General features: G+C 46.1%; 4 protein-coding genes across 7 annotated transcripts in view; 3 read left to right on the plus strand and 1 right to left on the minus strand.

Moving 5' to 3' along the window:
* Apc7 (anaphase-promoting complex subunit 7) lies at window positions 1-2,542 on the plus strand. 2 transcript variants are annotated; one of them, XM_071707679.1, is made up of 5 exons: window positions 1-64; window positions 268-1,126; window positions 1,211-1,625; window positions 1,705-1,979; window positions 2,054-2,542. In XM_071707679.1, exons 2-5 carry the CDS (start codon window positions 324-326, stop codon window positions 2,274-2,276), a joined length of 1,716 nt encoding a protein of 571 aa, XP_071563780.1. In that variant the 5' UTR covers window positions 1-64; window positions 268-323; the 3' UTR covers window positions 2,277-2,542. The 2 variants fall into 2 exon arrangements, with proteins under 2 accessions (XP_071563780.1, XP_071563779.1); XM_071707678.1 differs by having other exon boundaries at window positions 52-187.
* LOC139773314 (uncharacterized) lies at window positions 2,406-25,547 on the minus strand. Of its 2 annotated transcripts, none has more exons than XM_071707703.1 (4): window positions 25,361-25,547; window positions 4,882-5,569; window positions 4,205-4,306; window positions 2,406-3,855 (listed from the first exon to the last, which is right to left on the minus strand). In XM_071707703.1, the coding sequence occupies exons 2-4, from the start codon at window positions 5,026-5,028 to the stop codon at window positions 3,511-3,513; spliced, it is 594 nt and encodes a 197-aa protein (XP_071563804.1). In that variant the 5' UTR covers window positions 5,029-5,569; window positions 25,361-25,547; the 3' UTR covers window positions 2,406-3,510. The 2 variants fall into 2 exon arrangements, with proteins under 2 accessions (XP_071563804.1, XP_071563803.1); XM_071707702.1 differs by lacking the exon at window positions 25,361-25,547 and adding an exon at window positions 25,130-25,335.
* LOC139773322 (uncharacterized) lies at window positions 6,158-11,105 on the plus strand. Its single transcript, XM_071707712.1, has 4 exons — window positions 6,158-6,238; window positions 7,207-9,465; window positions 9,514-9,622; window positions 9,889-11,105. The coding sequence occupies exons 1-4, from the start codon at window positions 6,158-6,160 to the stop codon at window positions 10,653-10,655; spliced, it is 3,216 nt and encodes a 1,071-aa protein (XP_071563813.1). The 3' UTR covers window positions 10,656-11,105.
* The window catches only part of LOC139773296 (UNC93-like protein), a 47,333-nt gene continuing 33,397 nt past the window's right edge, over window positions 13,711-27,646 (plus strand). Inside the window, exon 1 of one of the 2 annotated variants that reach the window (XM_071707657.1) lies at window positions 13,711-14,408. The gene's annotated coding sequence lies outside the window, so the exon portion shown is untranslated. Of the gene's footprint in view, window positions 14,409-25,273; window positions 25,389-27,646 lie in introns of those variants that run through there. The other variant, XM_071707656.1, reaches the window with a different exon arrangement.

A 27,646-nucleotide genomic window follows, 5' to 3' on the forward strand; every position in this document is an offset into this window, starting at 1 on the left:
TGCTCCGAATCGTGTCCACAACGATCTTTCAGGTTATATTTACCTGGATATTGAAAACACACACGTACGATACTTTGAAGCAAATATTTTCAACAAAGACGAATATTCGCGTTATCCTAGTGCTCGCTTAAAAATGCAGAAAGAAAAAATAATGGGTTTCTGAATGAAAATAGGGGCGATAAATTTTGTAAGATTCGGGGTTCTTACAATGTTACATTTTGTGAAATTCTGAGAATCTCACGCTCTCTTTCGGTATTATTATCGCAGGATCTGAAATCTGCTAGTAGTCCGAAGCGAAATTTGTTTCGAGGGAAGATTAAGCCATGTCAGGACTGTTCGAGCAGATTAAGCTGCTTTACGATCAGGCATTATACTGCAACGTCATCTCCCTGACGAACCTGGTGCTCTCTCTCAGCGAGCACAATGCCGACTTGCTGCCTGGCTACAGAAAGTTTCATGTGTACGTTTATTACGCGGATGCTCACTTTCACCTAGGCAAGTATCGCAGAGCGGAAACTCTCTACAAGAAGGCTCTGCAGTTCCGCAAGTGTCTGCTAAAGTCCAAAGGCACGGGGAAACCGTTATTGGATGGACAGAAGGATCTGCCGTCAGATGTCAACATCAAGTATCAGATCCATTTGTGTCTAGTCAAGTCCAAGAACCTGCAGGAAGCACTGCAAGTGCTACAGAGCATCCCTGGCAAGCAGCGCACCGCCAAGGTGAACATGGCACTAGCCAAGATGTTTCACGAGCAAGGAATGGAGCGATCTGCTATCACCACGTACAAAGAAGTCTTAAAGGAGTGCCCGCTGGCCTTGGAAGCAGCCGAAGGTCTCCTATCTTTAGGGGTAAATGGGGTGGAAGTAAACTCTCTAATTGTCAGTATCTCTAGCTCAATGAACTTGGAGTGGCTCAACACCTGGATCAAGGCTCACGCTCATATTCATAATAAAGAATATACTCACGCCGTAACTACTCTGAGGTCATTGGACAACGTTGTTCTACTCAGAGATAATTTTAATCTATTGACTATCATGGGCGAGTGTTACTACTACGCTGGCGATGACAAGAACGCTCTGCTGTGCCTGAAGCGAGCCCGCCAGATCGAGCCAGATATAACAAAAGGGTAAGTTCAACGATGTCACTCAGAGATTTGTCACAGCATATATCCCTCATACATGCGTACCTATCCTTTGTTACTTCTCTGCAGGGTGGACATGTATGCCGCGGTTCTGTACAAGATGCATCACATCAAAGAATTGGAGCGGCTGATACCGGCGATAACTGCTAACAACGAATGTACCGGCGAAATTTACGTTGCCATGGCATATTCCCTGTACGCCGCTAGAAAATTCAGCAGGGCAAATACTCTCACTGCTCAAGCATTAAACCTGAATCCTAACGATATAGAGGCCATTATATTACGCGGCAATATTCTTGTTGAGCAAAAGAAGTATCAGGACGCGTTGTTTTTTTTTAGACACGCCATGCATTTAAAACAATATAGATATGAGCCGTATAAAGGTATGGTAGATTGTCTTGTCGGGATGCACAGATTGCGAGAGGCTCTGAATACCGCCAGCAACTCTTGCAAACACCTTGGACAAACCGCAAGAGTTTTAACAGTGAGTTAAAGTTGGAAAGAAAATCCTGTAAATTTGAATGTAAATGTAAAGATGTAACTATGCATTTCTGCGTTTGCAGTTGTACGCATCCGTCTTGATGAAAGATCCTGTATCAGTGAGCAAGGCTAAGAATCTTCTTGAAAAAGCATTGTCTCAAGATGAGGTCTACTTAGCCGCGGTGTACCTGCTTGCGGAGATATACGAACAGGAAATGAATTTAGAAGCAGCCATCGAATTACTCGAGAGACAGGTGGAGATTCACTCTACCTGCAAGCTCCATCAGACTTTGGGAGACTTATGGGCGAGAGTACACAACGAGGAGAAGGCTCTAGATCATTATGCCGTAGCTTTAAAGTACATATTTCATTTTTGTAATTTTTTATTTACACTATGAATCTAGATAAAGCTCACCTATCTTTTATTTCCAGCTTGGATCCAAACAACAGAAGAGCTATAGAGGGAATGCATCGCTTAGATAGTTCTTCTAGCAAACTGGATTCCGCTTATTATATGACCGTTGGTGAGGAACAGGCTGATACGACCTACGATGTCGGTGACGGTCTACCGGACACAGATAACGACGAGGCGCCCGAGGAGAGTGAGACTGAAGCCATTTGGTCGGATATGGATTTGGAAGCCAATAGTCAATAGTCATTCTTATCGTAGAAAAGAATAGCCAATCGAGATCGGTCCAAGTTTTGGCTTCTAAATTAATTATAGTCGATTTTTTTGGAAAAGAATCTTGGGAGAATAATTTGTACGAATGAAATGAGACTGAGATTGTTCGTGATTAATATTATTTGAGAGTAATACATCGTAGACAATTCTTCTTTTTATAATAAATTCAATGATTGTACCGTCATGGAGCTCTGTTGCCTACTTTTAAAAATATAAAATAAATGTTAAATTTTTATTAATTTCTATTGCGAAAATACTTTCATAAAAAGGAGAACTTTAACGTCGTCAAACTTAAGTATAGGAAGATTAAGGCAACCCATATACCCGTCGTTTGTTATATTAGTACGCAGCAGTTACAACTTAGATTTAGAAAAACAGAGCGCAAACTATTCGATAATAAAGTATATATAGATCGTAGAAGTCATAATAATTCCTAAATCGATGTCACATTATTCGCGGAATAGGAAAGCTTATTACTGGTTTGCCAACATGCCGCGATTTGCCAACATGCCTTTCCATATCTTTTACACCTGATATGTCGGTATTGTCAAGGATTCAAGCATAAAGCCTCAATTACCGGAAATATACTCGTGTCTATGTAACAATACTATATTCGTCAACAATATCCGTATATATGTATATATGTATATACATAAAATTATTAGATATTTTAAAGAGTGTCATTTAAAATTAAATAATATATAGTTGCGCTATATATAAATATATATATATACATACATTTGACAATACATGTATTATCGTAACAATATTGGTAGCGACAAAGAGAACGTCGCGCGACATATAAAACAATCAATAACAATTATTCACATTTTCCTCTCGCGATTTCGATAAATATATATCGCGAGAAAGGTACCACAATATTCGATGCAACAATTAAACTTCGTATGTGCAATGTAACAATTTAAGTTTATACGACTTCTTATATACGCGCTGGCTGCTTGTGAAATTGCTTATCGTGTTTTCTTACACAACTACGCATCTACAAGAATGTAGAATTTATCGGTCAAAGCCAAGAAACACCTCGGGATTAATTTACGCGCGTGACATATCTGCAAAATATTCTCTCATACGAATTTTCATTCAAAATGGAAGATGCGATTAATTTAGTTGATGATCAACCTCTGCACGCGAGTTTATCGTCCAGCCGGTTAATTCGTTAATTAGCGATTTGTTTCGTTTATTGCGATTATTTCTTTAGAAACTTTTTCATTTGCTTCGTTTGATGCTGCATACTGTATTGAGCGTTCTCGGCCTTCGTGATCAGGGAGTCCAGCTTATCCAGGTGGGATCCCATTTTCTTGTCGAGATCGAGCTTCTTCGGGTGGACACCGCTGTCCGCGGCATTCACGACAGCGGCATCAACGACAGCGTCATCCGACGATTCCACCGTCATCACCTCATCGGATTCCGGCTTCTCCTGGCTTTCAAGCTTCTCCGCGTCGGGATTCGGCTCCTCGGGCTTGTGACGCGGCGTTCCGCCGCGAGAATTCACCTTCACCTTGAGTAACGTTCCCATTCTGCCGCAAGCCGTCTGCGGAATTTTTTATTTTATACAGAAGCCTCCTCTCTCTTTCCCTATCTCTCGCGGTGAAAAATGGAGAAAACGCGCGTGTAATGTCAATTTATCTGTAACTCGTCAGCGTGCGGAGCTTACGAATCTCGTGACGAACAATTCATTTAGCCGCGTGGCCGCGGTGCGGAGAACCGGCGGTGCAGGAGGAAAGCGTTATCAATTTAGCGAGCGGGTAAGGACATAAAGCGGCCCGTCGTATCGGTCGTAAAAATTCCGCGCTATCGTTATGACAAAATAATAATTAATTCGAGCAACATGCGAAATGAGCGCGCGCGGGCCCGCTCGGCAATTAATTATCCCAAGTCACCTTGAATCTGTTGAGCTTCTTCTGCGTGTGGCTCAGAATGGTGTGCAGCTCATCCAGACCGCCGCCGATGCGTCCCGCCGTCTCGTCCGCGTAATCCAAGTCCTAGGAGATAACAGCGTCGTCGTGAGGGTAAAATCATGTCGTGGACACGCGTGGACGATCGTTGACGCTAATGAACCCCACGGCAAACTCCGCGCGGCGTCCGCGTCCGCGTCCGCGTCAGCGGATTTATTCCGGCTGATCTGGCTCGCAGCACGTGGACGCGCAACCCGATTCTGCTACGTAACGTCTATCGCGAACGCGATATCGCCGCCGTAGGTGCATTAGCCGTTCATAAACACACGAAAGAGTGAGAAAGAGTGGATGAACGGGAGGAGAGGAGAAAAAAGAGGGGAAAAGAAATTGTAAAAGCTCGAAGAAAACTGCGAAGTACGTCGCTCGAGACTCTTCTAGCTCCTGATGTTTTACATCTTCTACGACGTAAAAAAAAAGAGATTTTAAATTTTCGTGAAATTTTCGACTCGAGAGACGGATGGTTTTGTCGACGGGCGTGCCGGATTAGGCGAAATTCAGGCTACTTTGGGCATATCTCCAGAGAGATATCTCCTCCTGGACTTGGAATTTTCAGGCGTTTCAAACGTTTCAGGCCAAGCGCGAGCGAGGCGCAGCGCGATTACCTTTACTACAGCATCGTCGTCGTCGTCATCGTCGCAACGGCGATTCTCGATCTGCGCCGCCTGCGACTGCCTCCACTCCTCCTCGCTGGGCCTCGGCAAGCCCAGCAATTCCGCCCTTTGGCAGGCGTGCTGATAGTCCTCGGACATCACGCCGGGTCTCAGCTATATATCGACGGACCGCTATACCCGAAAACGTTCGGGCGTCGCGACGAGCGATCGTGCGCTTCTTCTTCTTTTTATTGTGATGGCCGTCGAGCGCTGCTCAATTTGAGCAGCTCAAATAACCACTCGTCGTATAATAGTAAATTCCCCAGGATAGAAGGCCTCGAAAGGCGCCAGTTCAGTCACTAACTTCGTCGATACAAGATGCCGAGAGATCGTGCGCGAGTACTCCCCGACGCGATATTCCGTGGAAATCGCTGCGCCCTTGCGGGCGCGAGGCATGCATTACTCAAAGAATCCATATTGGGGTGGAAACTGCGCAAGCTCGACCGAAGGTGGGCAGAATTAACGGATGGAGCTGTGCGAAGTCGCGAGTCGCGACACCCTCGCCCTCGCCCTCGCCCTCGCCCTCGCCTCGCCTCTGTGGAAACGGTCGGACTTCGATCGGGGTTGATCCCGATCAAATATTAATTTTCAGGACGCTGGGCTGCAGCGCAGGAGAGATCGATCCGGTCTCTCCAATACCCTTGAAAAGTGGAACGTTTAATAAAGTAGCTTAGTAGCTTATAGATAAGAGCGCTTCCGATAAAACTCAATTTTTAAGGAGCTTTTTACGAGATTCCCAGGTAGAACAGCAAGTCACAATAAAGTCAAAATGACTGCAAAATGACGATTTTTGGTCATTTTACCATCATTTTACCATCATTTTGACGTCATTTTGATTTTATTGTGACTTTCCGTTCTCCCTGGGTTATTACGACAAGTGGCATTAGATCGGAAGTTGTTGGGAAAGCGGCTTTCGAGCGATCGGAGTACTTACTCGTGGAGAAAAGGAATAAAATGATACGTTAGATCGCGCGAGATAACTATACGGGTGGAAGCCGAGTTTCTCAGGGTGGGCTCCGTATCGTCATATGTTCATGATTTAATTTCAATTTCGCCGTGTGCGCTTGGACCACACAGCGCACCGCCGCGGCGCCGCGCCGCACAGGCCGTCCTCACCCACGTGCACGTCCATAAAGACGTGCACGCGCACGTTATATAAGCTACGCGACAGCTTGATCGGTTTGCATTGTTGTCGGAGCGAAGTCTGCGTCGTCTCGCGAGTGAGTTTATGGCACCGACAATGTCATCGCGGACCGCGGTACGGGGGATCGAGTTCACTTTGACCCTGCTGCTCGTGTCATCCGCGCAGGTGAGACGGGGGTGTCCCGACCTTGCCACGAAAGAAAGTTAGGGAGTTGAAGAGACAGAAAGAGAAAAAGGAGAAGGAGGGATGGCCGAATTTTGATATCTTTTAATTTATTTCAATATACTTAAAAATAAATTTAAATCTATTTATAAACGTTAAATAAAAATTTAAATTTAACTGAAATATCTGTTTCAATATATTTTAATATTTATATCATTTATATCATTTATATAAAAGTATACCGTGTACATTTTTAGTATAATCTATAAATAAATAATTTTTTTGATTATTAGAATTAGAAACGAGTAATTGGAAGCTTTTGGAATATTGATATATCGCACTCAAATGTCGTTGCGTTCTACTATTTAAAGCAGATTTATCTTTAGTATTACGAACGTTTATGATTCGCAGTAAAATCGTGTAGGTACTTTTTCCGACGAGAGAGATCACATTCACCTATTTCTTGAAAGATTTATTGGGCTATCGTTTGTCAAATTAGAGACGCCAACTGTCAGCGGTAATAGGCTCGACGTGAACAGTATTACATCCCAATATCGCCGGTGTGTTATCGAACGAGTTAACAATGAGAATGATGCCGATGGGTCGTTAAATTCTTCGTGACCCTCGCTATAACAGACCGGGGAAAATAAAAGAAATGAAAAATCACACGCGGGTGGCCATGGAATTTAGAGAATTAGCCGACGGCAATACAGTTTTCGCATAATCGATCACAACGAACGTTCACCGTGTTATCAACTTGGATTCTCAGCCCTGTTTTTCTTTCGCAAAATTGCTCGCGCTTCTACGTGCGTATAGTTTTACTCTCGTATAAGAATGAGGCAAAGTAAAATAAATACTACTCGTTGTTTAATTAAATTTTGAATTACAAGGAAACGTGTCAACGCGTAACGAGAGGAATCGACCTCTCTCAGCTATTTCGGGACCGTTGTTTCATGTCCCAATTTCTCTAGGCGGTCAACTACGAGGCTCATAGACACGACGTGATAGTAGCGAATGAGGACGACAACATAATCCTGACGACCCGCGACTTTCTCGAGCAGCTGAATTTCGTGGCGCCGAAAGAGAGTTACACGTTGCAAGAGGCGACGGAGCACTTGCTACAGTTCGGTGCACTCCTGCGAGCGCGAATACTCGACACCTTCGGCAGCCTCCTGTACGTCTATTACGACGACTTCAGCATAGCGGAAGTGGAGGCGTTGCGCAAAGTGTACCGCGAGATTCTCGAGCGACGGTACGATGTATTCGACCTGGTCCCCAACGTCCTGAAGAATCAGGACACGAGACCGTCCAGGATCTGCGCCGAGATCTACGATCGCGCTACGGATACCTGTCTGCGGAGTAGCGCGAGCATGTGCCGCAGAATCAGGAAGCAACACGATATCTCGCATCCCGACGATCGCGACACGCCCGCGTTGAACGTCACGTACCGGATATACCGTTCGTCCAAGATATCGAAGCAGTATCCCGGAGGTTTCTCGCTGGCGACGACGCTGAGGTTTCTGCAACGGGAAGTGCTGACGATCACGCCCAATTTGCTTTCCGGACTCCTCTGCAACGTGAGATACGAGAACTACGACGACGACGTTCGCCTCGCTGAGAAGGAACTCGTACGGCACTTTCACGAAACCACGGAGACTGAAATTTCGATTCCGACGAAGGAGCTGAGGAAGTTCCACACTGTCAACTCCTTCCTCAAGTACTACATCGACACGTACGCCGAGAAATCTCTGGACAATGATCTGAAGAAGCACGCGTTCCTCATTGCGAGACGCATGGCCGACGACGTCGGCACGATCGACGAGAATATCCACTTGCTCGGCAATGCGTACGAGAACGGAACGATTCACATCGGATACCTCTTCGATCTCGTGCTACCCGACGATCTACTTGAGAACGACGTTATCGAGGCTAAGAAGTACCTAGTGACGAAATTAAACGAATTCAACGTGGTGGAGAAATATCTCAGAGTGCAAAAGTATCAGCAGATCACTCCCGCTCAGCTGACGATGGAGATCACCGGGCAGCTGAGAGATATCGACTTCGCCAAGAGCATCGCGACATCCCTGCGGATGCACGCGAGATTCTGGCGCGGGAGTCGCATGATCGAGAGCCTCGACGATCTGCTGGAGCTGTTCGACTCCTACGAGAATCTGCGGCAAGTGCCACGCTATGCGCGCATGATGCGGAAGATTGACGGGATCAAGGAGAGTCTACGGGATATGAAAGACGTCCCCGTTGAGATTCTTTGCAACACTCCGCGAGCTTGTCTACGAATAGGTCTGCAATTGGTTTTACGTTGCAGATTCATAAGTTCCGAAATCAAGGAGTACATCAAGGGCTTCCTCGAGTTGAGCGACGTGTGCATCCACCCCGTGATACCCCCGGAATCGAGACGTTCGGTGGAGATCCCGTTCAGGATATCGAAAGTGCGTTACAGTACAGCGTTTCAAAATAGGAGCACGTTTATCGGCAAAGTTCCGACTCCACCCGGCATCGTACTGCACAGATCCAAAACGTCGGTCAAAATTAGAGTTCCAACGGAACCCTGGGACACTACGGAGTTTACGAGCACGATTACACCGATGACTACGCCCATAAATCCGATCTCGACGACCCATCGTGAAGAGACGACTACACCCATAACGAGTACTACAGCAGCAACAACTACACCGTTAGCTACAACGTCACCCACAACAACTACGACATTGCCTACCACAACGACTACAACAACGTTGCCTACGACGACTACAACATTATTTACGACTATAACAACGTTGCCAACAACAACTACGACATCGCCTACGACGACCACTACAATGTTACCCACGACGACTACCACTCTATCGCCCACGACAACTACCACGGAATTGCCCACGACGACTACGACAATATCGCCCACAACAACTACTACGGAATTGCCCACGACAACTATTACGGCATTGCCCACGACGACTACCACATCATCGCCCACAACGACGAGTACAGCATTGCCTACAACAACTACTGTGACATCGCCTACGGTTACAACAAAGCGACCGACCATCGACGTGAAAATGAAACTGAAACGTTCGACAGTCAGGACAGTTACCTTTCCGTATGACAGAAAGCCTACAGAAAACGTGACCGTATTTATTACGACACCTACCCCGACGACACCCTGCGAGTCTATCGAATGCAAGTCAACTAGTAAACGTGTCGAAACGACAACCGCTCTGCCCTCGACGACGCAATCTCTGACGACGACGCCGACGATGCAGACTTCTACTCCCGAAATTACTCGAACAACGTCTCCCGGACCACCAACCTATCGAGACTTCAACGAGACTACGGTTTCTTCGACGACAGATGTTACGCCGGTTACAAAAGGTAAAATAGCATTATATTACATATTACGTAGCTCTCTTTTCTAATATGAAATATAAAATGCTAGTCATGTTAGTTTTGCTCCTTAATTCAGGAAAAAATTACCATTTCTGACGTTAAACTAATAATAGCTTTTCGACCGAGAAAAATACTCATCATATTACATGCATACATTTATTCATTTAACAGATATATTATAAATAAACAGACTTTAAATACACGTAGCTGCAAATAAATTTCGAAGATTAACACTGTTAAACATAACACAGGCGACTGTCCGAAGAGCTGCCTGGAACGCTGTAGACCCAAGAGTGAGAGCTTCGAGCCGCCATCGAGAAGAAGCTCCTGCGACACAAGCTGCGATTCCGTGACGGAAGATTGCGAGGATTATACCTCCAAGGATTCTCTGGAATGCAAACTGGAGAGCGACGGGAATTGCGAGTGTCCTCCTAAGGAAGAAAAGAGCATCGAGTGTATGACGTTGTGCCCTCCGGACAGCTTGTCGTGCGAAGAAGCCCATGGCGACTGCATAACGTCGGTGGTACCGGCGATCGACATGAAGCTTCAACGCAACATGAAGCGGACACGCAGCATGTGCGAGATCCGGGATCCCCATCGTCGCCGTCAGTTGAAACGGCTGGCGAAGATGCGGGCGATCAGCGCCGCCTCCGCCACGGTCGCGACGTCGCGCGTCGACGTCCTCAGGCCGACGACGTCGCGCCATCGAGATCGGATCGCGACCAAAAAGCTGTACAATCTATTAGCCACCAAATTACCCTATTCCAACGATAGGAAGATGGCGGAATACTTGCTGAAGAGACCTCACGACGGCGGGCTGAGCGGGAACGACAAAGATCGAAGACGTCGCAGGCAACGGAAGCAGGTCTACAGGCAGGGGAGAGGACGGCTGACGAGAAAATTCAGCGGAAAACTAAGCCGAGGGACAACGATGCATCGCACGAGAGGGGCCGCGTCATTTCGCCATAGTCAGATCAAAAGGATATCCGGGGGAGACGCGAGATCGATCAGCGCGTAAAAGGCCGAGGGAGACGAAATCGGAGTCTATTGATTTAAAATTACGTCGTTTTAGCGGATAATGTCATTATAGCTGTTACGTTATTATGGACGATTGATATGTCGGCCGTTACTTCGTCGTGCTGCATTTAGCGTATATATTTTCTGCTCATTTAATCGGGTCAGAGGGGAAAAAATATCGTGGAACGCGGGGCTTCGTTCCTGAGGAGCTAATTATATCAGAGACGAGAGCATTTATCGAATTCGGCTAAACGATTACTCGGTCCGGAGGTTTTAATAGCCGTCTATATTTAATCGGAGGACCCGTCATGAGATTCGTATGCATTATAAATTATTTCTTCGATGCTTTTTCAAAGGCCGCCGTTGACGTCGCAGCACTGATCAAATTAAAGTCGCGTTAATGAGGTCTCTTATCAGCGTTTCGAGCAACGAATTTATATCGATAGGCGACCGAGCGTATTTCTGAACGTTTAAATTGTTAGAGATCTTTTTTTTTCTCGATGAATTTTGTAAATCCTTAATGTTTGATAAAGGTACATCTAGCCACTGAAAACAATCGTATTCTGATATTGGTATCGCGCGTGATAAATTTTCTTCAGTCTATTTATACAGTCCGTTTGCGAGATTGAGAAAATTGCTAGAACAAATTTACGCGAGAATCAGAAATAGAAATTATGGTATTCGATGGAAGATACAGTTATTTGAATACTTGTATCGAGTACGCCTATTTCAGTACTATTTCAGGCTCTTTTTATTCCAACCATAGAAAGCCTTCTCTCGGCTTCTCTTTTTAGCAGCCACTTGAACAAACATTCGTCGTACATTCTCGTTTCGTGCCGAGCAAGTAGCAACGAGGTCCGGCGTGAGTAAACGCCATAAACGGATAAGCGGAGCAAACGATAGAACACAATGAGAAGTAAATTTGACATGGCCGGTGCCCGGCGCGTAATCTGTCTTATTAAACGATCCCGCTCGCACGGTGAGCGATTACATTTGAATTTACTTTACGCCCGAAATAAGCGCCGTGTCGCGCTATCGAGCCAATTAATTCTCCATCCCCAGGATGCCTTTACGACCACGGCGAATCCGCTTCATTTCGCCGATCGTTATTCCACCGCCGCGCGAGAGTGACCTTTTTCTTCTTTTTTTTTTCTTTTCTCTGGTTGCGGCATTGGCATTTCGCGCGTTCCTCCGACGCGATCTCGCGAGACACGCGCGACTGTCCGACAAAGAAATTCGATCGCGCTTTCGCGCCCGGTCGAATTTCTGTGGGCGAGGCGGAGCCGCAAATCGTTTTTCCGGCGAACGCAAATATATAAACGTAATTTCACCCACGCTGCTCGTTCGTGCTCGTCAATTGGACGGCGCTATTTAATAGTCGACGTTAATCGAGCGTCATTCATCATACTCTCGTCCGAAGAGCGGGCAACGTGAGTGGGCACGATTTTCAGGAGAACGATGCGTGATGGAATAATTACACCGGCGCGGCGCGCGACGGTATATCATTTCCAGACAAATAAACTCTATTCCGCGAAGAGAGGAGCTCGAGCGAGCTTCCTCGCGCCGAGTTATTTTAAAGAAGCCACTCCTCGGTCGAAGATCAGACGTTCTCCGTCAAAGGAATCATTGTAGAACCTGCGTTCCTACAAAATATCTCGTTATACTTTTCTAAGGCTTCAGGGCGATCGCTGGTCTCTCTCGTCACCCTCCGTCGACCTTTACGGTCGCGAGTCGACGATCCGCGATTACGTGAGCGCTCGAAATTCTAAGGACCTCGGAGAACGCGCGACACGTGCGCGCAAAGGAGTCCGAATAAATTGTCGATATAATCGGGGTACACGTGCCAGGCCAGATACCCTGAAATAACGCCCACTCTGTACAGACAGAGCCCGACTGTCCGACACCTCGCGGAGGGTGTTTACAAAGAGAGAGAGAGAGAGAGAGAGAGAACGTGGGCATACATATAAACATCTTTATATCCGCTATTCACGAGCTGAATAACGCGGGAATCGAGTCGAACGAAAAACGTAAGGGTGCGAGAAAAGGGAAGCCTCGTATCGTCGAGCAGGATGTTTGCTCTCTTCCTATCTTTCTCTTTTTTTTTAAGACAGAACGTGGATTTTCTGCGAGTATGGTGGGTTCATCGAGTGAACGATCTCACGCCCGTTTCACGTTTTGACGCAGATTTTCCCGCAGAGGAGAATTGTTCTATTATTTACACGACGTTTCGCGACACGTCGGTGATTTACGGTCGCGGGCTTCGCGGTCAGACGCGACGCTAACCAGTTTAAACTGGTCGATTCCTAAAACATACGGAGACCGCGGCCGCATTTAGCGGAGCGCGGGTGTATGTACGTATGCACGAGCGGTCTCCTTTTTTTTTATGAATTTATGTAGACGGCACTCACGTGTGCTCGTCTACAAGCCGCCTTTCGCAAAATTGCCCACGCGCACGACGTGTGTGTTTGCGGCGCTCGTTAAACCACCGACGGCCGTCTATACGGCTGGCTCATGTGACCGGCAATTTGTATCGACGTACAAATTCGCGATTTGCACAGGCAGCCGTCAGGATACGTCATCGCGAGATTCCAAAAAGGTAAACGGATGCGACTCTCGTGCGCGCGTGCACGCGCGAGCGCGAGGGGAAGCGAATCGCGATCACGCGCCTCTGTCACGCGTCGAAACGCGGGAGGATATCTCCTTAATGTCTCCCATGTGTGTGTGTGTGTGTGTGTGTGTGTGTAAGAGAATGCAATTATGGAACTTAATTCTCGCACGGAAACGTTTCGCTAACGAGGCACAACGTCGAGACGACTGCGCGTGTGACCTTCCCTTTCACCTCGCTCGGGTAACAAATCGCGACGATTCCGATCAGTTTTTTTGCCAAAGGGCAAAAGTCCGCCGTCGACATCGTTAAAAGATCGACGGAGGTGGGGGTGGAGGAAAGAGTCCAGCGCGTTGGAGGTTTCCACTGTGATGCCGTTGCTAGGTTGCGGTAGGCATCCCATATACGGGCGAGACAGAGAGGGAGAGAGAGAAAAGAAGAGAACGCGACCGGGCAGAGAGCGAGAAACTCGAGACAAAGAAGGGAAGAGAAAGGAGGAGAGAAAGAGAGAGAGCGAGAGGGACGGTATCCCGCGCGGTTTCGGCCAGTCTCGGCGGCCGGTCGCGCGGCGATCGGGCGTGCTCGGTACCGTACGGTACGGCGCGCGGCGCGGCGCGGCGCGGCCCGGCGGCTCGGATCTCGCGCTCGCGGAGTATTACGCGCTCGCTTCAGTCCGTTTAGTCCGTTACGGTGCGTCGCGCGGCGCGTACGGTGGGACGCGCGTTTTCCAACGTTTCAGGGGTAGCGCGTACACGCGGGGGGTACCGCGTCTCTTTCGTGGGCTCGTGGCGTCGCTGCGGTGGTGCGGAGGGCGCGCACGGGCGTAAAAAACACGAAGACTCCCCTTTGTCACAAACGCCGCTCTCTCTCTCTCTCTCTCTCATCTCCGTCTCTCTTCCCTGCCTGCCGGGTCTCGAGAAGCTCGGAGCACACGTCCCTGACATGCGGCCGGCGAGCGTCAGGACGAGCCATTGTCCGTGCCGTTTGACACTCGGGGCAACGGCCAGCCGCGCGCGGGCGACCGCGGCGACTCTCCCCGCAGCCACGCCGAGCGGGCGAGCTGAACCACTCGTCGCGTCGGCCTGAATTTACCTGCGAGTCGCGACGCGGGAAAGACGAGCAGTCTGCCGAGTCGGGGATATTCTTACGGTGAGTAACCTATCCTCTTGGAGTGTCAGCCCGACGCTGACGATCCGCTTTTAACCCTTTACGCTCGACGAAGCCGGCACGCTCTTCCAAGAGGCGTTTCGCGCGATTCCAGCCGAATCCTGGTGCTTAAATCTGTCGTCTAAATGTTCTCCTTAACTCGCTCGAGAATACTTTTATTTAATTTCGCTGCAATAACGTACGACTCATATGGATCGCTCCATAGATTTGTGTTTATTCCGAAATTGGATTTGGAGCACGGACGTTGCGTGTCGCGTCGTGTCATTACTTTTCCCGCTAGTTCGAAACGGTTACGGAGGCGCGAATTTCTTCGTCCACGCCTAAGCTATGCAAATGCGAACCGCGATGTCATTAGGCGTCGTGTCTCATTGGCGGGGTTTCCCCCGGCGAGTAAGGATTGCCGCATATCCCATAAAGGCCAGCGATGGAGGCACGAGACACGTCTCGTTCCAACACCGAGCTTTCCGTTCGAGAAATTATATTCGAACGTACGTGGTACGTAGGTACTTACATCGGAGCCGTGTCGGTCGTTTTGAGCGACGTGCTATTCCGAAATGTCAGTTTCATGACATAGATATCGCGTATCGGAATACGTTAACATAAAAAAAGAATAGATAATTTTTACGTGGGCAATAATGTTCGCAGTTTAATCTGCCTCGTAAAGTTTGTCCATAACTGTTTCACGTATGTTTTGATATATAGATGATTTAAAGATATGGTGTATACATATATATTGATGTAAAATCGACGGCCGAAAGGCCATTGGACGCGAAGGATCGAAATATGCGTGTCCGTTTATCCCAACCTCGACTTATTTCGCATACGTTATATTTCTATCCACACCGACCGCGACTTTGCGTAATCTCTGTCAAGAGTTAGCATTCGAAACGCTCGCGGTTCCATTGCAACGCGCCAGGCAGTATAGGCACTCGCTCGGCGCAACGAACCGATCGACGTTTCTCCATGGCCGTTCGCCTTTTTTTCCTCTTTTTTTTTCCCCCCTCGCGACGCGAAAATAAAAGGCGGAAGATTCCGTTGATCGAAAGCCGGTGGTACCGTTGGCGTCGTCGGGCATCCGGGGCATCGTCGCGTCATTATTTTCGACGGTCCGCGTCAAGCGGATGAGATATTTCAAAAAATAGCGCGTGACAGACGCGTGTGTGCGCGTTAAAAAAAAATCCGTGATCCGGAGACGAGCGGTCGGAGGAGAGAGATCAGCGGAGACGAGCGAGAAATACATCCCGCCGAAGTTTCCTCCGCGTTTTGCGCTTCGACGCGACATAAAAACATTAACCGGGATCAAGATCGTAGCTCGGAGACGGCGCGACGCGTCGGCGCGCGCGCGCGCACGCGCGCGCGTTTAGAAAGTTCGGATTTATGCTACTTGCGTAATATATTTCGTTCGGGATCGTAGCCGACCTTTGCCTCGCTACGGCGAGCCGTGGCTAGCCGCTTTCGGTATCGGTTTCTGCCCCGTAGAATTTTCGCGGTTTATTTTGGTACGGTATTATACGGCCGCGCAAGAGCGCCTGCACGTTTCGCGTTTTCGTGGCTGTGTATCGCGATCGGAAATTTACGACCCGGCCGCAATCGCGAGTTAACTTCTGAAGAGTATTTTTACGCGCGTAGAAACATTATTAACGACGGATCCCTCTTACCATATCTCTCTCTTTCGTATATCTCGAGACTCTCCTCCAACTCGTGAGAAGTGCTCGCCGGTTTGCGAAGTCTATTTTACATAAGATGCAATATCTAGAAATTGATACGATTCCCAATGATTCCGAACGTGAATCCCAATGTGATGTGTCGTATCCCTTACATCACGATTGAAAAAAACGACAGTCGTTAAACACTTTTTTTTTTAGAAATCCATGACATATTTATCGCTTCCAATAATATTACGGCGGTCTTTTTTATTCAGGTATTTTTCTCCGTTGTCGTCTTTTATGTATCATTTCCAGTGAAAATGATTAATTAGTTCGCTCGCGGGTCCACTCGCGTATGCGCGTACACTTGTCGACTTCTACAAATCGATGTCCCGCGGATATGCGAATCGCGGTATTCTCTACAAGTCAAATGAGGTTTAATGACTTCGCGGCGCGTGCATTTACACTTAAGGAAGGTGCACGATGATTCACCGCGACTTTACATGGTGTTTGCTATTGTACCCGACTGATGTCATCGTTAACAATGCAATCTTTCTACGCGTCGAATAGTAAAAACAATAATGCCGTTACTTTCGCTCGTAAGAGAACGACATCTCTCTTCCCTTGTTTCGTCGTATCATATGGGGAACGCGCGAAACGGAATGAAAGCAAACTTGTACGCGGCATCTGCTTACCGACAACAATGAGCGGCCGATAATAATTATAGCCGTTAAGGAAGGCACGGATCTCATTCAGAATTCTTCCTCGGCCGGGGCCGATTGACGTCAGGAGTCCCTAAAAAAATTTCCATCGCGCCGGACATGACCGAAAGTGACTGGCAGGTACGCCGCCGCTCGGTGTACCACCGAGCGAAATTAGGCGGCTGCGAATCCACGATGGAACAGTATACCCGATGCGCCGTTATTTTTGTTACAGACGGTCTTTTAATAGAGCTCACCGCGACTATCTCTGTATATGCGCGAAAATTGACTTGGCGATTTCGTTTCGTTTCGTTTAGTTTCGACGTCGCTTCGTAAACACGCGAAACGCGAAATATTCACACAATGGAGACGTGTATAAAAAGTTTCAAGATCGATAAACAATTAGAAAAACTATCGGCTCCGGGGATCTGTGATATCAAGGATCTTAATATAGAGAGTCAGCCTTTGGAACGAGGAATCAAGGCTCCTCGGAGCCAAGGATCTACAAAATACGCGAGTCTGTTATTTCTTTTAGTTTTCTAATGGCAACAAAAATGGAAACCCGATAAATTTACTGTTATGTCGTATATAATTATGGTTCACAAGTAAGAAAGTCGAGAGCTCCCGTAGTGAAAGTAACGCGCAGCGCTAATAGATTACCCCGTAACGCGTACATGCGAACTGCGACGCATTTTACTCCGCGCACTTGGTTCGAACGCTTCGATATCGCGTTCGCTAATCGCATTTCGTACCGGTCACCGGACGTACGGTATATGAAATCTCTCTCCGCCACGCCGTATGGATCTGTATGTACGTGCTGGGGCTTTAATCTAGTTCCGCACATTCGCATTAGTTAGTTACCGCTTACCGCGCTATCAAGTCGAGCGCATTAATTATCTGTCTGACGTTTGACACACGCCGCGCCGCCGCCGCCGCGTTGATTACGTACGGCTTATCTTCGATTTCCATAGGAAAACGAGGTGGAGCACAGCCTGGAAAAGTACCGTTACAACATTTCCTCGTGATTATCTCGGAAAGTTCGCGCGATTCCCCGCTGACTGATGCAGTTAGTGTTAATGCCTGATAAGAATCTGACCCGGTCAGCAGTGATTCTCATTCGCCTTAACCCAGTTCGCATAGGCCTGATGGGTGCAGACCGATCTGTGCCATGATTACGAGCGCAAATCGTGCCGGTAATGATAACGATAACCGGCGCAATGCCAGCGCCAGCATGTCACTAGCTGTTGCTGCAACATTTAATCGCGCGCGCGCTTCGCATTCGCCGTTATTGATGGTGGAAGGTGACGCCGGGCGGGTTCCTCGAATGGTTTAAGAACATACGTCGAATTAATCGAGTTAATCGCATTCAAATATGTTTATTTTATTTGTAAATTTATTTTATGCAGATTATACGTAGGACAAACGACAGCGTTCTTCTCAGACGGTAATTAACATATCTTGTGATAAAAACGATGTATCTTGTTATAAAAATAGCACGTATTTTATGGTATGTCACAATTTATCTGAATCGTTATTTTTAATAAATATAATTCCAAAGACAATTTAAAAGGAGACCGTGCATCTTGACATTTTATCCGCGCGTTTCAGCTTCTTGTAATGATTTCTAAGTCGATCATAGAAAGAAATGACAATGTGAGGTCGAGAGGTCGCGTTAGATGGCCAATGAAGGTTATATATATGCGGTGTACGTCGATACGATAAGCCGCATATTTTTTCATACCACGCCGATTAAACGATTCGAGCTGGATTAAGGAACTTTCCTTCGGGTGACACGAGACGAACGCGAGGCACGATCCCGATAGTACAATCGCCGCGAGAACGAGAGAGGAGGTATATGCAACGACCGAATATCGCGACGTGACAAAGTCCGGGAATAACGAATTCGTTCGGAATTCGACGAACATACAAAATGGGCCTCATGTCCTCCCGGCTACATAGCTTTTTTATAGCTCGGTGTTTTCCGGTTACTCTTTTGTAACGCGCCGGATTCCTCGAATTGTTGCGCTCTGTATCTTTCAGCCTTTATCAGGGTTTACCGAGGTGGAGTATCGCGCGAGTTACGTGAGAAGCGGACGACACCGAATCGTGGAATAGCGGGAAGCGTAAACGATGACGCGGGTCTGTAAATTCAGCAACGCCCAGGTAGTATCCGTGAGAATTACATTCTAAGATAAATTCACCAAGCAATTCTCTGAAGTGTCTGTGAACTATTTGTTTTCTTGATTCTGTTTAACGACGCATGCGGCGAGATAAATAACTGATAGACAATGATGCGTCTATATTACTCTATATCATTGTGTCACGATACGTCGCAATTATACCGTCGTAGTAACGTCGAAGAATGTAATCCGAGTACACTCGTAGAGAGTCGACACGGTTTGGTTTGGAGGGAAGAATTTATGAGGTGAAGTATATCAATTGAATTAATCCGCTTATTAGCTCCGCCGAACTAATTATAGCGGCCGGTGATTAATGCGACTGTTGGCTGCATTTGCTGACTACCTGACCGGTGCTAAATCATTCGAGACACGACTGAGATGGGAATGTCACACGCTAGAACGTTGTCAGAGCATTCCGCGGCAGGTCAACAGGATTAGTGTTCGGATCCTTGTAACGCTCGGATATCAAAGTACATAACGCGATAAGTAATTATCTGCGAGTACTCGTAATGTTCTATATGAATATCCTGACGTAATAATGGTTAGGTATTCTGAGATCATCTGGGCGTAGTTATTATTCGCGTAACTTCAAAGATAGTATCACTTGGATCGTTAACGATATATTGAGAGTGCTTATAAGTATTTCCTCCGAAATATTATCTTTCTCAAGATAATACGTCTCGAAAACAGACGAGAGGCCGAAGTACCAAGACGTTATCGAAGATAATCTACAACAACCTTTTGACGTGCAGGAATGTGATCTTGATATCCCGATGTTTAAATTGCTTACGAATTATTATTTGCATGACTTGATCGATCATGAGCGATATTTTAAGAGAGAGAGAGAAATGAGGATAGCCGTTAAGTATTTTCGCAAAAATTATCAATGGAATTATAAATTATTCCAAAAAGGTAGATAATGAATATACCGGATCGAGGTTGATACACGACTTTTCGACGTGCACACGCGACCTTGATTTATACGATCTTTGCGCGCGATACAGCGCATATACATTCCGCATATACGTGTCATTGCGATTTAGCGGAAAAATTGGCGTGGAACGATTTACACATACCCTTCTCCATTTAAAAAGTTAATACACACGCGATCGCGCACGAAGCAATTAACGCGACTCGAGTTCGCGTCGCGCCGGATCGATTTCGCGCGCGTATCGTTTGCTTTTTCTCTCGAATAAAATCATACCTTCACCGCGGCGAACTTCGGCGAAGCGAGCTATCGATGCGTTCTCTCGCGCGCGATCCGACGCATAATTATTCCGCTCGAGGGGCTCGCTTATTAATAATAACGGCTCATGCATTTCGCCACGACGAAATTTTAAGGCGTTAAATCCGACGTAGGCGTCGAGACGATATTTCAAGATCAGCGATCCGTTGACGAGCGCACCAAACTAAAAAGTATCGACCTTGGTGTCGGCACTGACATGGCACGGCTAAAGGATAAGCGGTAGCCGTGCGCTGACAATGGAATATAAAAATAAGATATAAAGAGAGGAGAGAACACTCGCGGGGGAAACGCTGAAAATTGCAGCGTGCAAGGCCGAGGTGTATTAAATCCGTCGCGTATCCTGGTGTCAGATATTAATTGCCGCCGTTAATATCGTAAAAATATTAACCGTTTCAATTTATCGTGTCTTAAAATAGTGCACTCCGCACTTTGTGTTCCCTCCCTCTTCCCCTCTCTTTTAAGCCGATCTTTGCTATTATCCGATATCCGATCTGACGGATGTGGCGGTGACCAGTGGCGGGTTGCAACACGAGTTACGCGCGAGTGGCCGCGAGCCAGCGCCCAAGGTGCTAACAAGCCTATGAAACGACGACGCTCCCGTCCGCCGATATCCGTCCGTGGAATTCGCTAATTGAGAGATCCGAGGCGTATACAAGCCACGGCGTTGCGAAACGCCGGCGCGGGATACGAGCGCGTTGAAAGCTCGAAGGAAAAAGCTATTCGCGTGACGGAAAAAAATTCATTTTTCTCGCGACAAGATCGCGTCATAAGTTTCCGCCGCTTGCAGTGGCGGATGATTGTAGCGGTGGAAGTCCACTTTTTTTTTTCTCTCAGGAAACGCGACAGGTCTTTAGAAAAAAACGGAGTGCGTCCGCTCGGAACAAATTGCAGCGAGTACACGTCAAAAAGTCACCGATTCCATCTCGAATGACTCTTGGAGTGGTTCAATGTTCGCTCTATGCTTACTATTCATTTTGTCTGAAATTTCAACAGAGCTGCAGTATATCTGATGAATTCAAGGAAGTCAGAGTGCGTCATTCTTTACCATGCGATATTGCGATACATCATTACGTTTATTGTAATGTATTAATTAGCCGATTAGGAGTCTGATTCTAATACGCCCATTGAAGTAAAGTGTTACTGCTATTAAAGTATTATGATTTATGCGTTATAGAGATTACACAAAGGATAAAAAAGAAGTAGAGTTAGCGTAAGTTTCTAACGAAAGATTGTCCGCTTGTTATAACTGATACTAAAACTTCATTATTCGATGGGGCAGTGGCGAATATCGCGGTTTCCGGGTTGCGTTGTTTCGGAAGCAAACGTCGAGCACGAGAACGAGACAAGTTTCAGTGATGTCGGAAACCCGCATAGGACAACCGCCCGCTGCGTTCGTTCCTACATAGTTCTCTTTGTTCGCTGCCTAGAGTGGTTCTAAACGCTTTCTCGATAAATATCGTTATTTTATCGGGGAGAGGCCTAGAATTCTAGATTTGACGGTTACAATGTTCAAAGCGGATATTTAAAGTAGCTTTTTCCTGTTTAACTTTCTTTGTTTGCCGGAGACTCGCTGGCGAGTGTCAGAATTATCGCGCTTTCTCGACGATACCGTTAAGTCGCCGAAGAAAGACGAAAAGTCCGTGGCTTATTCGAGATTTTTAAGATAGAATTTTATTGTCGTTAATTCGTTAATAATCGGGAAAACAGAAACTGCAATAATTCTAGCGTATACTTTGTGGCAATAGCACATGCACTGAAATAAGTAGACCGTTGTACGCGCGCGATTAGACTTTGAAAAATGTATTATTCCGTATGATGTATCCTTACACGCGGAACGAGATGTATAAGCTTCATTCCTATTAAACGGGTATAATTATCTTAATGGGATAATCGACGAGAGCAGACAAGTAGCTTCGTAACAGTGCTAGACTAAGTTTTTTTTTGCGGCAATTTGTAGCATTGCATTATTTATTATATACGCGATTATCGCGCCGGATATTATGCTTATCGGCGTTAAAAGTGGGATAAGACCTCCTGGGAGACAACGATTATAACGCGAGTTAAAAACAAGCAGCGTCATGTATGTATAAAGATACTTTTACGGCGTCTGTCAGCAGTAATAGTAATCAGCTGCGAATATTTTGCTGACTGTCAAACACCAACGGTCGTCGGACGGACGTCGAAAATCTTCATTGATAGTCCCGGCAATTTATGTTAAAATTATTCATACATCTGACAAAGGGGAAAAGGAATTCATTGACTCTCTGAAGAGTAAATTTTCGGATTCAGCGATCGTGATGTCGTTCACACGCGACTCCGTAGAAAAAAAAGAACACGTGTAGAGAAGAAGAGAACGGTACACGCCGGGGAATTTGGAACATCTCGGTATTCGTTCAACCAGGAAATGAAGCTGATTCAACGACACTCCGGTTCGCGCGCCCACGCATTCTCGCAGCCGTGTCGAGGAACGACTCTTTTTTTTTTGTTAATAAGGCGATATGAATTCGAAGGCGGTGATACGATATCAGGGAATTCCGCGCGATACGCGTAAATATTTTTTCTTTCCCCTGGATAATACGGAAGTGGCGAGAACGCAGACGACAGAACGACATAATAATAAATAAGGGATCGAGGGGAAAAAAAGGAGATGATTGCTTCCGCGTCCGCGCGAGCGATGAATTGATTAATTTTAATTACGAGCGCCGCTGTCAAGAGACGCCTTGCAAAAAGTGCTGAGGCGTCAACTTCTCGCGCTCGCTGTTTCGTTAATGTAATCGATGCTGAGATGCGACGTAAAAAATGGCGACGCAAAGACGCATCTGCATCGCGATGAGGACACTCGGTGATATTTTACGATCCTCGTCCACGGCTGTGGCAAGGATTAAGGACACTTTTATGCATTGCAGATCTTAATAACGTTGACCCCGGCCCTCGCCACGCGCACTTTTCACACCTGTCCTGTCTCCGTTCTGGTATGTTAATTCTCTCTCGCGCGTCCCTCGACTAGATAATCGCGCGAGGCGTAATCTCGCAAGATTGCGTTGCAATAAGACCGGTGACGCTTTATCCGAGGTCGATAAGATATAACATTGGCTCTCGGGCAATCATACGATACTCGCGGTGTACTAACATTATAGCGCTAAATATAGATGTCCCCCCCTCCCTGCATTCTTCCCTAAAGTGATTTTAAACATTTCGTCAATGGCGGGGTTCTTCAGTCTCACGTTGTTTGCTCATGGTGCCAGTACTGCCAGTTGGTTCTTGCGAGACATACGAAGCACTTGCCACTTTTGGCCGTCTCCTCCTCGCGCCGCGTTTGACAACTTCCAGCGCCTTCCTCTCGCGAGGGAGATTTATTTTTGTCAATTAAAGTGACTTTCGCGTTCGTGGATAAATCATCGATGATCCATGGTGTTCAGAACTTCGCGCGATTACCAGTCTCTTGAAAATTTCGGACGAAAGCGAACACTCAGGAGAATGTTGTTTACGAATGGATTTTGATTTACGCGACACGGGGTGAGTAAAAAATTTCATAAATCCCACAACCTCATGTAAGAGAAGCCGCGCGAATCGGCGGGGGTCAAAGTTTGTTTTCACGAAATCGTGATTCTTTTGCGAGAAGCTTGTTTTTTTTTTTAAACGAATTATATATATCTTCCGGTTTACAGAGCGAGGTAATGTGTGTATTAACATCTTACTCTGGATGTATATTTTTTTTTAACGCGCGTAACAAAAGGATTCTACCGTGTCTTAAAGATGTTCTGGAGGTACCGTCCCAACCAAAAGTCATGCAGGAAATTTAAAAAACCGATATTAATTCTCCAGGGATCCAAAGACAAAAAATGTATATAAATAGTTACGGCAAATTTAATAGAAATGTAAAAGACGTAGATTTAGTGACTGTAAATAACTGTGACTACTATTTTTTTTTTCAAAGAAAATATCGAAAATAAAATTTTTGTAAATTGTTCCAAATTTTGTTGCCATATTTTTATTTGTTGATGATCTACTTGTGTGTAAAATATCATTATATTGGTGGTTTTTTAATGTTTACACTTTTCTCTGCAACGCCATAAAGTTACGTGTTAAAAAACTCGGATATTCAAAAACTTTTTATCTAAATTGAGAATCGATCTGTTTGTGACTCTGTGAACTTTGAAAGAGAATACAGAATATGATATTAAATTTTCATCAACTTCGTAGCATTTTGACAAACCTTCCAGAACATCCTTATAAGTTTTATCGAAATCAAATCGAATTCATTATCGTTCGAAGTTTCAATTTTGATCCGCAGCTCGATCGTGACCTTGCACTTTGAGATCCTGTAGCGCCACGTGCCATTTTCCCAAGTGTTGTCTATTCTGATGAATTTTCCGCTCGCGCACAATTTTACCTTGAGCGAAACGCGACAGGGAATTACGTTGACGGAGTCAGTTCGCGGGACTTCCGGAATTAAATCAATCCTCGCGAATCGATCGCGGACGATGTGGTGCCAGCCGCGGCATCCGGCATTTCGAAAGATACAGAAAGAGCATTGTCGATACATGACTTAGCTTCTCGATAAACGCGACAAAACATCGCTTATCACTGTGGTCTGTTCGATTCATGAATGCACCTGCCGACTTATCGTCATTGAGAAACAGATTCGATAATTACTTTCGAAGAGGGCGTGTATGACATCGAAAACGTATTAAGATGCAAAACAGATTGCAGAGTTTAAATTCTGACGTAACTTAAACCTCACTTACAATTTCTCTCTCTTCCTTTCGTTCTTCGACATCTTTCGATACGTCTTTTTTTATTTGCGTTCAAATGAGAGATATCGCGAGAAAGTTACCAATTTTTCCGTTATGTCTTATACATATATTTTCAGATTGGATACTTTTTCATATTGAAATCACAATCATAAAAGATTCTTATAGTTTCTTACGCAAAATTGATTTCCAATTGCATCTCGCGGATGTTCCGGGGTTGCGTGGTCGCGATAGACGATAAGAAATGGTTGAGAAATATTGTTTATCGGAAAATGAAAGAACAGAAAGAATAATGCTTCTCGTGTCTATTTTATCTTCAAGGTCTTCGGGAATGAAGCACGGAGAGCCAGGTCGAAGGGAATAGACGCGATCGGCGCCATGTCACGCCCTTGTATCGTCAAGATTACCGTCGACTGAGAGTTTCACGTATCTCTGGTGAGTTACCGGTCTCCACCCAATTTCTTGTTAACCCAATTTCGAACGACCTTCGAAAGTGTTAGAGATTTCCGAGATATTTGTCTTCGCGCCTGATAAATTGCGTCCGGAACGCAGCCCGCTGCGCCTCCGAGCTGTCCGAGGCTTCGTGGCGAAACTGTCGCGTAAAAATACGAAGAGCTTTCGAAACGTCGTTCGACATTGCGTTTCGTTGTGTGTTGTTGTACCGTTCTTACTACACGAGCGATAAACTATTAAACTCCAGCGACTTGAGTCTCGTGGAAGATTTCGCTCGGAGCTTGTTGCGAAGCGCCCGCGCCGCGAGCAGGCAGCAGGGGAACGTCGCTGACGCGCGCATCGAAAACGCGGATTCGATGCCTTATCGAAGCCGCCGGAGGCGTACGCTGCCGTCGCCGACGTCGCCAATTTCCCCCGATATATGTACATTTCCGCGTACCCGCATCGCGCGGGCCGACATATCGCGGTCCATGTCGACTCCGCTCACGTGAGCGGCACGCTTTACGCGGAATGACAATGACATCTGCTTCGGATTCGCTGCCGGAGCGGCGGTCCTGTTATCGCGCCGTGCGCAATCGGCGGGCGGGATAATGAGCGACTCGCGACTCTGTTTAGATTTTTGCGCGCTATTCCTGGCACGGATACACAATGGCAGACGTTGTCGCGGTCGTTCGCGCGGAAGCGATTTCGCGCTTTATCGAGTCATGCGCGTGAAAATAGCGCCGTTACAAGACGCATACATTACGCAGCGAAATTCACATAATCGGTACGCGTGTCGAGTGTCGAGAGCCTTTTATAGCGGCGGCTCAAGAATCTGACGCCGAATCGCACGCGACGAACCGTACAGCGACAGCTGTTAGTTTGTCTTCCGGTCGAGTGCTAATACACATATATGAACTGATTAGAGAGTAGATTATGCGTATATATGATTTAGAAGCTGCGTCTCTCAAATCAACCTGAAGTTTGAACGAAAAAGAATGTAGTAGTTAAGGAGAATCTTTGTCATTTGTTCGATATATTATTATTTTAAATATTAAAGAAAAATAAACTATAAAGAGAGTACAAAATTAATTTTGATTAAATTAGAAACACGGGTGATTAAAGCAATTTGAAGATGAGAAGACGTTTTCTAAATAACATTATAACTGTATATCGGAAATATAGCGAGGAGAGCGTGCCTTTTATTTTCGCATCTTCTCGCAATGTCTTATACGTTTACGAGACCTACCATTTTTATTGCGGAACATATCGCGACGATTTTGCTCGTAATATTCAGCACCGGTTATAAAAAGTACATTCGAAATGACATTCCCCTCACGCGTCGAGGAGCCAAGTCTGAGAGATACCGTGGAATAAGAGCGAGTTAAAGACGGGATCGCGCGTTTATTGCACCACGAGAACGGGGCGTCGTATGTACGAAAAATAGTCTTTCCGGCTTAGCTGTTGTTATCACTCGCTTCATAAAATATCACAAGGGATTCTGCTTGTTTCCATTGGCACGTTTGCGTCGTCGAGTAATGCGATAATGGGATTTCGGAAATGATCGACCAAGATAATAAATCATTCGGCTGCTGGCTGGCGAGATGCATGTTGCGTGATCGGATCTCCTAGTAATATTTTTCGTGAGAGTTTCCGTTAAACGGAAATAAACGACTGTCTGTACATGTCATCGTAGGATTGATGCCTTTGAGACGCTCTCTCTCTTTCTCTCTCTCTCTCTCTCTCTCTCTCTCTCTCTCTCTCTCTCTCTCTCTCTCTCTCTCTCTCTCTCTCATTCATTCGTTCGTTCTATCAACGGCTCGAGTCTTGAACTGCTGCCAGATTTCGCAGCAATCGAGCGTAAGGTCGATTGCTGCACGCTGACATGATGGACACCACTTCTGTTGGCTTTCCTTCTTTCCCATTATTCTTCATTACAGAAAAGAATTGTGTGTGAACTTATATGATCCCATTTTATATCGTACAAAGACTGTTATATAGACTTTTCTCTCTCTCCATTTTTACCATTCACCCGCGAAAGAAAAGAATATGTATCATATCGGGAATTATATCGCGAGATTAATTGTTTTTCTAAGTCAAGTCTAAGCGAATCTCGGCGTATTTTACAGATAAGACTGATGGAATTCAGGTCATTGTCGTTTAACACTAAAATAGTTTACGACACTATAGTTTAAATATTGGCAGTCTTAAACAGGCGATATAAAGTCTAAATGAGAGATTTTTATCTGATGAAGTATTTT

This window comes from Temnothorax nylanderi, unplaced genomic scaffold (assembly GCF_030848795.1).
Source record: "Temnothorax nylanderi isolate EJ_2023f unplaced genomic scaffold, tnyl_v1.0 TNYL_tig0060_pilon, whole genome shotgun sequence".
NCBI lineage: Eukaryota > Metazoa > Arthropoda > Insecta > Hymenoptera > Formicidae > Temnothorax > Temnothorax nylanderi.

Bases quoted from the DNA above. Each gene is read 5' to 3' on its own strand.
- LOC139773314 (XM_071707703.1), bottom strand. From the start codon at position 5,028: ATGTCCGAGGACTATCAGCACGCCTGCCAAAGGGCGGAATTGCTGGGC. The intron at 4,307-4,881 runs GTAATCGCGCTG...GTTATCTCCTAG, and splicing joins ACGACGATGCTGTAGTAAAG to GACTTGGATTACGCGGACGA. The intron at 3,856-4,204 runs GTGACTTGGGAT...AAAATTCCGCAG, and splicing joins AGAAGCTCAACAGATTCAAG to ACGGCTTGCGGCAGAATGGG.
- Apc7 (XM_071707679.1), top strand. From the start codon at position 324: ATGTCAGGACTGTTCGAGCAGATTAAGCTGCTTTACGATCAGGCATTA. The intron at 1,626-1,704 runs GTGAGTTAAAGT...CTGCGTTTGCAG, and splicing joins AAACCGCAAGAGTTTTAACA to TTGTACGCATCCGTCTTGAT. The intron at 1,980-2,053 runs GTACATATTTCA...TTTTATTTCCAG, and splicing joins CATTATGCCGTAGCTTTAAA to CTTGGATCCAAACAACAGAA.
- LOC139773322 (XM_071707712.1), top strand. From the start codon at position 6,158: ATGGCACCGACAATGTCATCGCGGACCGCGGTACGGGGGATCGAGTTC. The intron at 9,466-9,513 runs GCTCTGCCCTCG...CCGACGATGCAG, and splicing joins AACGTGTCGAAACGACAACC to ACTTCTACTCCCGAAATTAC. The intron at 9,623-9,888 runs GTAAAATAGCAT...AACATAACACAG, and splicing joins TGTTACGCCGGTTACAAAAG to GCGACTGTCCGAAGAGCTGC.